Source organism: Carassius auratus, chromosome 41 (assembly GCF_003368295.1).
Source record: "Carassius auratus strain Wakin chromosome 41, ASM336829v1, whole genome shotgun sequence".
Classification (NCBI taxonomy): domain Eukaryota; kingdom Metazoa; phylum Chordata; class Actinopteri; order Cypriniformes; family Cyprinidae; genus Carassius; species Carassius auratus.
The window spans coordinates 823,678-836,412 of record NC_039283.1 but is presented as its reverse complement, the minus strand read 5'-3'; the positions used below and the strand labels follow the sequence as shown (position 1 = coordinate 836,412).

At 35.3% G+C, this 12,735-nt stretch overlaps 1 protein-coding gene across 1 annotated transcript; it reads left to right on the top strand.

The window, feature by feature from the left end:
- Positions 1–537: 537 nt before the first annotated feature.
- LOC113059744 (BCL2/adenovirus E1B 19 kDa protein-interacting protein 2-like) lies at positions 538–11,193 on the top strand. Its single transcript, XM_026228304.1, has 10 exons — positions 538–791; positions 4,314–4,391; positions 4,473–4,543; positions 5,236–5,487; positions 5,596–5,787; positions 5,863–5,965; positions 6,041–6,172; positions 8,531–8,617; positions 8,720–8,818; positions 9,629–11,193. The coding sequence occupies exons 1-10, from the start codon at positions 736–738 to the stop codon at positions 9,651–9,653; spliced, it is 1,095 nt and encodes a 364-aa protein (XP_026084089.1). The 5' UTR covers positions 538–735; the 3' UTR covers positions 9,654–11,193.
- Positions 11,194–12,735: the final 1,542 nt, after the last annotated feature.

The window sequence follows — 12,735 nt, the reverse complement described above, 5'->3', positions numbered from 1 at the left end:
AAAGAAGTTTCTTATCAAGGCTCCATTTATTTGATGAGAAAAATACTACGATGTAATATTCAAATACAAATATATATATATATATATATATATATATATATATATACATTCATTGCTGTAGTTTTCAGTGTCACATGATCCTTTTTAAATCATTCTAATATGCTAATTTAGTGCTCAAATAACTTCTTATCAATGTTGAAACTGCATGTGCTGCATAATATTTTTGTGGAAAATGAGATTCCTCTTTTTAAGATTCTTTGAATAAAAACTTTTTTGGAATAGGTTTTATTTTAATAATGTAAATGTTTTTACTGTCACTTGTTATCCGTTTAATGAATCCTTGCTGAATAGAAGTATTAATCTTACTGACCTCAACCTTTTGAACAGAATACAAACCACTCAATCTATGGAATAGCTAATAGTCTTTTAAAGAGGCCTGTAACCTCAAGGGTATTAGGACCATGAAGCCATGCCAGTCTGTGGCATCTTCCTCCACCTTCCCAGCCTTCCCTGTGGGGGAGCAGAAGTTCTCAGAGCAGCTGAGCCAATGGGAGACAGACAATTCAGTCAGCAGAAGTCAGAAATGCTGAAAAACCTGTACTGACAGTAAGGGCAAGTTCCCTTACACAAGACACAAGATACAGACACTGAAACTGGCTCCCATTGTGGCGACGCTCATGGAACACCTCAGATCATGCTCATCAACGCATTTCTAATTTAGACACTTTCTATTAAATGACTTTAGACATGGGGACTTACTCGGACCAGAGGGAAAGGTACATGCAAAATGGGTAAGTCAAATTTTTTTTATTTCCTATTGTCATCAGAAATCTGTCCCTCAAGACTGAAGTAACAAATAATAAATGAATGCATTTGTTTGCAGTGTAATGATTAAGTTCAACTGGCCTCTGTTCATAAAAGTTTCAGTTACTAACTGGACAAAACATATTTATAAGATCAAAACAAGTAACATAAGAGGTCATAAGTACATACTGGATGAGTTGTTTTTAACGTTCTGGTGCACTCTGAAGTGTACAGCAGAAGGACACGAGAGAAATCCTTGTACCACTTATGTCTCTAGTTATTTAGAAAGAGGATTTCAGAAAAAGGAAGTTGCTGTTGAACTGATTTCCGGTACTTTTGCCAATCTTCTTGACTAATATTCAAGACCTAACAACCGCAGAAAGACATCTCCTCTCATATCCTGTCATCTGACAGACCATGAGATTTTCTTTCATATTTCACACAATAATAAGGACGTCACTGCTGTCATGAGTTAAAAATGCAAATCTAGATGGGAAAACGTGACAAAAAAATGTAAGTTTATAAAATGTTTTAAAAGGGGGAAATACTTCTACTCCAATCTTCTCCATTGGCACCACTAATATATATATATATATATAAATATGTCATTATAACTTTTGATGGTTTTAGACTCTAAAATTGCAATGATATTAAAACTGTTACACAATATTAATACTTTCCATACCAAATTCCAAGTTCATGTCCAGACAAGAAGAGAATGCATGAAACTTAGTGTCATAAAAACCCTCAGTGTTTATGTGATATGACTAATAATACATCCTTAAAACAGTAAGTTACTGAAGTATTTTACCAATTAAGACAAAGGTTTTCACAACAGGCGATTACTTTACTAAATCTTGTAAGAGTTACATCAAGAACAATTGCTAAAACAGTACACACCTCAATGCTTTGCAATGAATGTATCTTGTTGTCTGCCGCAACTTTATACATTGTTCTAAAAAATGCCCTTCATATTTCTTAAAATACATTTGAACATCTGATAAGGTCTCAGTCAACACTGGGCATGAGATTACATGGAACAGTTTTGGTGCTGTATTGACTTACAGAGAGTTAGTCAGTAACTAAAAACATACAGCCTACTGTTTCAGAGCATTTCATGTTTGAAATAATGTAGTCTCTGAGCAATCCTGATGGATAATAGTGTATAGTGTATGTATCAAGTTTACAGGTTTGAAGCGAAGACAATACCATCAAGATCTGATTGAAATCGATACTGGCTTCACATCAGAAACAGGTTGAGTTTTGTGGCTCATATGTTGTTGACAGCACACCGGCTCATTACCTGACCAGAATCAGCTGAAAACAAAACTAGATTTTCTGGTCATTTGTGCCACGTGTAATTACCACATGACGCTGAAGAAATACTTGAGGAAGAAACGGGAACAAATTTTATGTTTGAGTTTGCATTTCACATGTTTGACACAAATATTTCAGAATATATTTGAATAGTATAGTACAGAATAGAAATTATAAGATATAATCTTGTAAAAAAAAAAAAATTTACATGTAGATACAGTGCATGTTTTGGATAAATCTGTTCAGCGTGTAAAGAGGTATTCATCTATGTTTGCGTGCATACAGTATGCTGCTGTTTCCATTTTCTCAAAAAATGCACCTTGAATGGAAATATATCTCTATATTGCACTGTCAGACTCAAAATGAATGTCAAATATTAATGACAAATACTGAGAAACCTTGCAACCACTTCAAAGAATAAAAGAACTGCAACTACTTGATGGCTTCAAAATGATTCTCAGTTCAATAAATTGTCATAATCAGAAAATGTTAGTGTTGTTAATTTTGCAAATCACACATGTAAATGCAGCCATTTATTAATGGTTTTTAGGACCTAACTAATATGAAAAATAAATAACTAGTGTAAAATCCCAAGCAATTTCTTTACTGTTTGTGTCACAACTGACAATGTAGATGTGTCTCAGAAAAAAAGGCCCAATTTTTAAAAGCTTTAAACTATTTTAAAACTCACCAGAGCTTGTGTGAAGCTGTTGAACTCGTAGCAGCTGAAGTATAAGATAACCTTCAGGCTTAAGACTTTGATTTTGAAAGAATTAATTAATGTTTCGGTTTTAAAAACTAATGGCAGACTAATGGTAAACTAATAACAACTAAAGTTAAAGTTTTGTTACAAACTGGTCATTTTATTTTTATTTAGCAGAAACCATTTGGTATTGCTGGATCTAAATCCCGCAGCTATGATGCCTTGATGTCTTGGGTTGCCTCTGCACGTACAGTAGCTGTAGGGATGTGGGCGGGGCGTTGTGGCTCTCTCAGGAGTGAAGGCTGCGTCATCAGGTGTGATGCGCCCTGATTGGCTGAATTCTGTGTTTGGAATGAAGGTTAATTTGCTTTGGTCAGGTAGAGAAAAAAAACAATATTTCTTTTCGTCGTAAAGGTAGATGGCGAGGTTCAGTATCCTATGATAAGTTTAACTATAGCGTTTGTAATGTTCGTAGTACTTTTCTTTTCTTTTTTTAAAACAAATTAAATAGTTTGTTTTTGACGCACAGGTTAGTGGAAAGGTGAGTTTAGCATGTTTACATTGTCATTATTTACATATTATGTCCATAAAGAGCTATGTGATGGGCGTTAGCGAGGTTTCAAGTGTACACAGCCCTGTTTGTACGTGCAGTCTAATCCAACACGAATTTGTTCAGTTTTAAATCTATCTATCTATCTATCTATCTATCTATCTATCTATCTATCTATCTATCTATCTATCTATCTATCTATCTATCTATCTATCTATCTATCTATCTATCTATCTATCTATCTATCTATCTGTCTATCTATCTATCTATCTATCTACTATTTAATCTAGTTATCCATTTACTAGTAGTGTGGTTTATCTGTCTTTAACATCATTCTATACTTATTAGTGTCAATCAATCAGGTAACTTATTCTATACCGGATATGTTTAGGACAATATTATACATTATTACATGTCAAAATTGTTTCCAAATCCTGGAACTTGTCTCACTTCTGCTCTAATGAAGAGATGAGTTTAATTGATGACAATGAAAAAAAGGCAGTGAAATGTAAATTAGGCGATATAAATGAATGCTTATTTCACATAAGTTTAAAATAGTTAAAAACAAAATGATATATTTTAACATACAGATTTACTGTTGATTTTTGGACATCTAAAATTCTTGCATGAGTTTAAAAGGATTGCATGAGGTGCAGGTTTAAGCATTAATAGAACATCAAAGACTAAATCAATCTCTGTCATTTACGGCAGTAATATATTTGGAAACATTTCCAAATTGCTGGAGGTTAAATCTTTTCTATACATTGATCTTGTGTTGACCTGTTCCGTGATTAAAGCAAACAAACCTGGAATGTTGTTTTGACAAAACTGAGGAGTAGTTACTGTCCTGACAAGAATTTCATTGTTAATAACAAATAATACATGTTGACCAAGAAGTGCCATTGCCTTTCTTTAAATTTTTTCTATTTATTCCTGCAGGCATTCAGAAAACGGGAAGACCTCTGCTTTCCCTGACATGGAGCTCCGGGAGGAATGGCAGGATGAGGAGTTCCCCAGGTAAACTGTGGTGACAGATTCATGCACCTTATTTATGTTCATCTTGAGTGCACATGGGAATAAATATTGTGATCTTTGTAGACCTCTTCCTGAGGACACACAGAGTCCTGGAGATGAAGAGGAAAGCCCTGGAACTGAGGGAAACAGGCCTGGTAACCTAATTTCTCCATTTAGTTACTAGCCAAAATATTTCTTATAAAAATGTGTCTCATATATATATATATATATATATATATATATATATATATATATATATATATATATATATATATATATATATATATATATATATATATATATATATATATATATATATTTATTTATTTATTTATACACACACACACACATGCACGCACACACGCATGCCACAGTTCAGCTTAGGGTTATTATGATTTTTTTTAATGTTCTGAAAGAAGCCTCTTATACTCTTCAAGGCTGTTTTTTGATAAATCCATTAAAAACTAATATTGTGAAATGTTATTACAATTTTGAATTATATTTCTATTTCTATTCTATTTATTATATTCTGTATATATTGAATTATTAAAATCAAAACTGCATTTTCAGCAGCCATTTCCCCAGTCTTGAGTGTAACATGATCCTTCAAAAATCAGTCAAATATGCAGATCAAAAAATATTCCTTATTTTCATCAGTTAAAATCATTTAATCACAAAAATAATTTTTGTAAACCATTCTAAAAACAAATTCATAGTTTTGGATGAATAGAAATAATTTACTTGAGGTTGATTTTTTCTATTTTTTGCTAATCTTAAACTTTTGAATGGTAGTAAATGGTAGTAGTCTTTGTAATGCCTGACCTCTCTTTTTCTTTCTTTCCTCTAGTCCCTCCAACTAGCCTGGCTCTTACTGGTAATACCGTCAGGAAGAAGCGACTAGTGGCGCCAACTCTTAGTTTAACACTGGACAAAACCTCTACTGACCGGAGCATGAAATCTGATGAGTTTGATGCTTCTGCCCTTTCACCATCTCCTGATGATGACCTAGAGATAGACATTAACCTGGAGGCCCTAGAGACACCCTCAGACAGCGAGTCTTACAACTTTCCAGACAGCATGCACGACTTAGAGTGGGAAGGTATTCAGTTATTTTGATTAGGGTTGTGTCATGTCTTGGTTTCACAAATATGAGACAGAGAAATCTACACAGAGCACTGGTTTACCACTAGTACTGTGGTCGTTGCAGATGATCTTCCCAGGATGGGCAAAGCAGCAATCAGAAAAGCCAGTTTACTGGAGCACGCAGAGATGGGACACCTGGACTTGGATCAGGTGGACAGCAATGGGCGACGATGGAGACGATTTCATGTTGGCGGCCAAGACTACCAAGTCAACATGAGCGTTCTGGAGCCATACCTTCAGGTTCTTTCCCACGGAGGTGAGCTTTCGTGGAACAAGCTGAGAGGAACACGCTTTAATGAAATAACCAACTAAATTAGACCTCCTTTTTTAGGATATTTTGGGGACGGATCGACAGCCATCATTATGTTCACCTCCTGCTACCTTCCAGAAAATACAACAGAACACTATGAATATGTAATGGACAATCTCTTCAGGTAAAACCTGGTTGATTTGGTATGAATTTATATTGCAGTGACTTAAATGTTTATTAATGATGTATTTGGATTTAGGTACATTATTGGCACGTTGGACTTGATGGTGTCTGAGAACTACATATTGGTGTATTTGTGTGGAATGGCTCCTCGCAATAAGATGCCTGGGATTAAGTGGCTTCGACAGTGTTACATGTCCATCGACAGACGGTGAGCTATACTAGTAGTTATTATGATGTATCATCAGTTTTATAACCGAAGACAACAACAAATTACACATTCAACTTCTGGAATGTGATGTGTTTCTGAGTAATGCACAATATTTAGCAGGGAAATTATGTAGGGCGAGACTTAATTTTATTCATCAGGATTTGATTTCTGGTGTTATTAAATGATATTATTGATTAATTTATTTTCTCTTTGATTAAGATTATGAATGCAAACTTTTTTGTGATGGAAAAAAAATCAATTGGTTAAATTTTCATTTCATATGGTTTTTAAAGACTCCACGGAATAGTTTGACGAATGATGTTTCTTATTTTGACATATTTACTTTGGAAACAGGAAGCTGTGACAGGGCAGATTTTGAGACGCTGCCTGGAATACAAAACAAAACAAAGCTACTTTCTTTTAAAATTTGGGGATGGGATGTTCTCATTCTAGATTGTGTCAAAAATATGTATGCACCCCTGAGCAAGAGATGATGTCATCAAAATGTTTGGTTCACTTTCAAGAGCAAGACTAATTTTTAAATGTGTATATCTGGGAGGGGGAAAAAAACAACAACGTATCACCGTTGCCACAAAAATATTAAGCAGAATAACTGTCTTTAACATTTTTTATAATAAGATGTTTTCTTAACCAAATCGGCATAATAGAAATATCTGAACGATCATGTGACACTGAATTCTGGAGTAACGTATCTTGGAATTCAGTTACAGAAATAAATTACATTTTAAAATATATTGAAACTGTAAACACTTTCTTAAAATTGTAATAATATTTCACACAATTGCTGTTTTACTGTATTTCTGAACTCTAGTGTAGACAAAAAAACACAAGCACTAAAACAAGCCACAAAACAGTTTTTTGACGTCTTATGAAACAACAGTGGCACTTTCCATCAGTTCCAGAAGAGGGAGCTTGTGTGTAAGCTCTGCCTGTGCCAGTCTCGCTTTAGTTTAGTTCCTGTTGAACATGAGAACCCACCTCCACTCTCTTTCTTAATGCCCCTCTTATGAAATATGATAGGAATGCTGTGGACTCATACATAGAAGGCCATGTTATCGGAGTTCTTCCAGACATTCCTCAGATAACCTTTGACCTCTTCTCAGCTGTCATGTGTTTTTGCTGTTGTTGCTATATTTTTAGATTGCATGCTTCATTGCGGATTAGTTGCTTAAGGTTTAAAACTCTTGTGTCGGCTCTTCAAGGCCAGTGTGGCAGTTCTCAATGGACGTCAGTGTTATTTACAAAATCTCTATTTACTTTGTTTATGTACAGTCAGCCAGTCATTATCCTAAAATAAACCCGACGGGGTGATAAAAATCAGGTTGATCCTAAAAGGGTCTGTTTTGCTATTATTGACCAGCAAAAGAATTTCCATAGTAAATTCATGTTTAATTTCCCTATACTTTCTGGCATAGCTGTCTCGCAGATGTATTTCATTCCTCCAGGTGAAGGTCAGTCTCATAAATGTTTTATGTGAGGTATTCGTAAACTCTGGAAATTCAAGGTCTGCTTATCATGTGAGATCAATTTGGGAAATGAGGAACTGAGGAGTGTGGGACGCGATTTGTCATCCCTGCTGGCTCTGTTGCGTCACTGGATGAATTTTCCTCTGCGATCACTCATAAGCTGCTGACTGTACAGACGGCAACAAAAAACCACAGAAACAAACAGTCAAGCATGACTTCACACAATCAAAGAGGAACTGCGAGGAGAAAAATTAACTCAATGTGAAATGCCAGTGAATCTAAAGGGAAACTCCTGCGATAAAGCCAATTAAGCTACACTCTTCACAGTTTCAGAGGAAACGCTGACCTTTTCTTACATCACATTTAAAATCTGAGATCAAAATCACATTGGAATAAACATTTAGCATTTTGTATTCAAACAAAAATGGCTATAAATACTGATGTATTTACCAAATATCAGATAAGTGAATGGTTGTTTCCGTATGGCTTCCACTGGTATAGAAAGATGCACTTTGGGTCTTTCTGACATTTTTTAAGCAAAAAAGGGGGATAATAGAGAGAGAGAGAGAGAGACTGATGCGATGATTTTTTAAATCAGTGGAATATGTTCTAAACAGACTGTCGTCCCCAAGATTCTGCCTGTCTGTGTTCCATGATTCAACATGGTTTCACGCGGGTCAGGGTGGTGCTGGTGCCAGTCAGCGATTGCTCCCTCGTGTCGTCATGTTCTGCTGGCATCGTGCTTCTCCAGTGGGAGAACCAACCAGTCACTGGAAACAAAATAGTTTAATGTGCCAGTACATAGGTATTTGCCTTTGCTTTTCTGATTGAGGTATTAAATATATTTTCTTTTATGATAAACCCTCTGCAGGTTAAGAAAAGACTTGAAAGGGCTTTTCGTGGTTCACCCAGCCTGGTACGTGAGAGCGTTAATCACCGTCATCAAACCCTTCATCAGGTGAGCGTGGATGAACATTAGTTCAGCAAACAAAGCTCAAAATGTCATTATCATTATCAATACCTAACGCTCTCAGACTGACCCGTTTCCTCTCTCTTGCAGTGAGAAATTCAGCAGGAAGATGCGCTTCATCCACAGCTTGCAGGAACTGGCAGAGTTTGTTCCTGTGGCCCAGCTGCAAATCCCAGACTGCATCAGACAGTGAGTGTCCACATCAAGCCACAGTAGTGCGCTGTCATTATTCTAAACCTGCACTAAACAGAAAATTCATCTTTATGTATACATTCTTTCCATAAAGGCTTGTTTTATATTTGAGTCCAGCTTCTATAATACAATCTAGTCATTTCTCTATTAAAGAAATGTCTATTATGAAATGTCAATTAATTAATGATAAATGACCAGAAGTGTTGAGGGGAAAGAGGAAGAAATAGGGTAAGGGAATTATAAAAGTTTGACTCATATTACATTCACTGGTAATCATGTTTTTCATTAAACAATTACATTTCCTGATAAAATGTATTTGTTAAATATTTGTTGAACCTTTTAAAATAAAACATTTATGAATAGATCCTAATTATTCCATTTCAAAAATATATTCATTAGATATTTTCATAAAATAAAGATTTCTCGATCATTTAAATGAATACGTTTATGGAAAACATTTGATTGTATTATTATTTTAAATAAATACTAAAATTATACCAGTGAAAGTGATGTTGGTTTTACGAGACTTGTACAATTTCCTGACCACCTCACTATTTCCGTATCATATCTAGATTTTTCTCTGTAAATAACTGACATCAAATGTACCATTAAATGTGTATTTCATAAATATTATCAATACAATAAATTCTTTATACCTTCTGTATCATCTGTAAATAAATGACATCAAAAAGTATCCATTGAGATTGAAATATTTTCTAAATAAATTAGATCTACTTTTAATTCTTAATTGTTTTGACTAAATAGAAAGTGCTACCGGTGATGGAGATGATTTGATTTGTTCTGCAGGTATGATGAGCAGATGAACAGGTGAAGGTTTGTGATGGAAGGAGAGCAGAGGTGTACATACTGTACAGACTTCACACTGGACTGGGGTGACTGACATGCATGTGAGATTTGGAGCTGGCTGGGGTTAAAGGTCAAGCTTTAGGGCAAATGCCCTAATGACAGAAAAACAGCTTCCTGCCACACGGCTCTTTGATGAAATACAAAGACAGTGTTGTGCTTCAGAGAGACACAGCTGTGTCATGCTGCAAGGTGGGTCAGGACAGTTCTGTTTGACGTCATGGCTTTTAGACTGTTACACAAAAACAGACAAACTTGTTATGTTTCGCAAACTGTAGAGAATCACATTAATTGATAATAATTAATTTTCACAAAACTTATTATGTTTAGGCATGAGAAATACTTCTATTTAAACATTTCATTTTTGCCTTACAGCGAACATACCCAAATTAGGATAAATATTAGTTTTAATATTTGCACTAAATGGATCCAAAATATTGTACGTTATCTGAAACCTGTAGAAACCAACAAATGTATATGGTTCAAACTACTATCTGGCTGTTTTTATAAGTCTTGTAAAGTGGTACTGATTTTATTTTATTGAAATTGTTTTTATATATTCTGTAAAATGCATTGTAGTTGAGGGTTTAATCACGTGTGAAAGTTTTTAGCACAGATGCAGCAATGCTCAAACTTATTGCAAAATCAGAACGCTATTAGAAACGGAGTGTGTAATATTGCTGTAAGAAGCCGCATTGTTCAGTTTATATTTGTACATACTTGTTGCAAATATAACCGTGCTTGGTTTTCTTCTGGAATATGGAAGGGAAATGCTCTCTAATATTCAGCTGCTGCTGCCTGTAAAGTGGCCCATTGAATGTGCTCTCATTTAATAGACTCCTATGTGCAAATATTTATACAAGGCCACACCTGAACAACCTGAGCTTTCAAACTGCACATACTACATGTATGTCTTGTCTATGATATTTAAGGAAATAAAGGGTTATATTAAAACACCTGCTGTGATTTACTGTTGTGATTTCACTGTTAATTGTAATGAGGAAATAGTGGGAAGCGATTATTTTGTATTTTTTGAGAGTTTTTTTTTGAGCTATGGAAATATTCCTTCACCTTTCAGGAAACCGGCTCTGGCAGAGGGAGGAAGTGAGGTAGCTGAGAGGTGAAACTTTTTTTTTTTTTTTTGCTATGAAGTCACAAACAGGAACAGAGCGAGAACTACTGGAAGGTTAAATAACAGATTCCCGTAGTAACGCTTTATGTGCCAGATGTTGGGTAATGCAAGTCAATAATGTTTAGTAAAAATTAAAGTTCATGTCTTGGATTTGTCTAAGCAAATAATTCACTGAATCGATGCATTAGTATTCAATGCAAAAAAAACACACTTTTTCTTATATTTTTCTTTTTTAATCTAATATATATTTTAAATCTTGATTACAAAAATAAACCATTATATACTAAAACCCTAGCCATTTCAACCCTGTTAAAAACTGATATTGTTTGCTGTGAAACATTGTATCCTATCTTTTTAATAAAAATGTTGAATTTCTGAATAAGGAGGCATGTTTAGTAAATGTAAGCACCTGAAAGATCTCAAAAGGTGTACACAATCAGTCCCCCACAGTCTGCTTTACTGTTCTTCAAGCCATTGTGAGAAAAAGGAAATTAAAATGCAATGTGCTTTGTTAGGCTTGAGACCTAAACAAGCTTTGTGCCAAGGGTCCATTGTTTTTGTGGGTGTCTTATGCAAACTTTCACGCAGTGTTCCATGAGCTGCTTTACTAATGACTGTTACAGCAGATGTTAAAACATAATTTAGGGATCAGCTTTGATTTCTTCCCTCTTAAATTTAAAGCTTACATTTGTACCAACATGTACAGTATTGTTCAAAATAATAGCAGTACAATGTGACTAACCAGAATAATCAAGGTTTTTAGTATATTTTTTATTGCTACGTGGCAAACAAGTTACCAGTAGGTTCAGTAGATTGTCAGAAAACAAACAAGACCCAGCATTCATGATATGCACGCTCTTAAGGCTGTGCAATTGGGCAATTAGTTGAAAGGGGTGTGTTCAAAAAAATAGCAGTGTCTACCTTTGACTGTACAAACTCAAAACTATTTTGTACAAACATTTTTTTTTTCTGGGATTTAGCAATCCTGTGAATCACTAAACTAATATTTAGTTGTATGACCACAGTTTTTTAAAACTGCTTGACATCTGTGTGGCATGGAGTCAACCAACTTGTGGCACCTCTCAGCTGTTATTCCACTCCATGATTCTTTAACAACATTCCACAATTCATTCACATTTCTTGGTTTTGCTTCAGAAACAGCATTTTTGATATCACCCCACAAGTTCTCAATTGGATTAAGGTCTGGAGATTGGGCTGGCCACTCCATAACATTAATTTTGTTGGTTTGGAACCAAGACTTTGCCCGTTTACTAGTGTGTTTTGGGTCATTGTCTTGTTGAAACAACCATTTCAAGGGCATGTCCTCTTCAGCATAGGGCAACATGACCTCTTCAAGTATTTGAACATATGCAAACTGATCCATGATCCCTGGTATGTGATAAATAGGCCCAACACCATAGTAGGAGAAACATGCCCATATCATGATGCTTGCGCCTCCATGCTTCACTGTCTTCACTGTGTACTGTGGCTTGAATTCAGAGTTTGGGGGTCGTCTCACAAACTGCCTGTGGCCCTTGGACCCAAAAAGAACAATTTTACTCTCATCAGTCCACAAAATGTTCCTCCATTTCTCTTTAGGCCAGTTGATGTGTTCTTTGGCAAATTGTAACCTCTTCTGCACATGCCTTTTTTTTAACAGAGGGACTTTGCGGGGGATTCTTGAAAATAGATTAGCTTCACACAGACGTCTTCTAACTGTCACAGTACTTACAGGTAACTCCAGACTGTCTTTGATCATCCTGGAGGTGATCATTGGCTGAGCCTTTGCCATTCTGGTTATTCTTCTATCCATTTTGATGGTTGTCTTCCGTTTTCTTCCACGTCTCTCTGGTTTTGCTCTCCATTTTAAGGCATTGGAGATCATTTTAGCTGAACAGCCTATCATTTTTTGCACCTC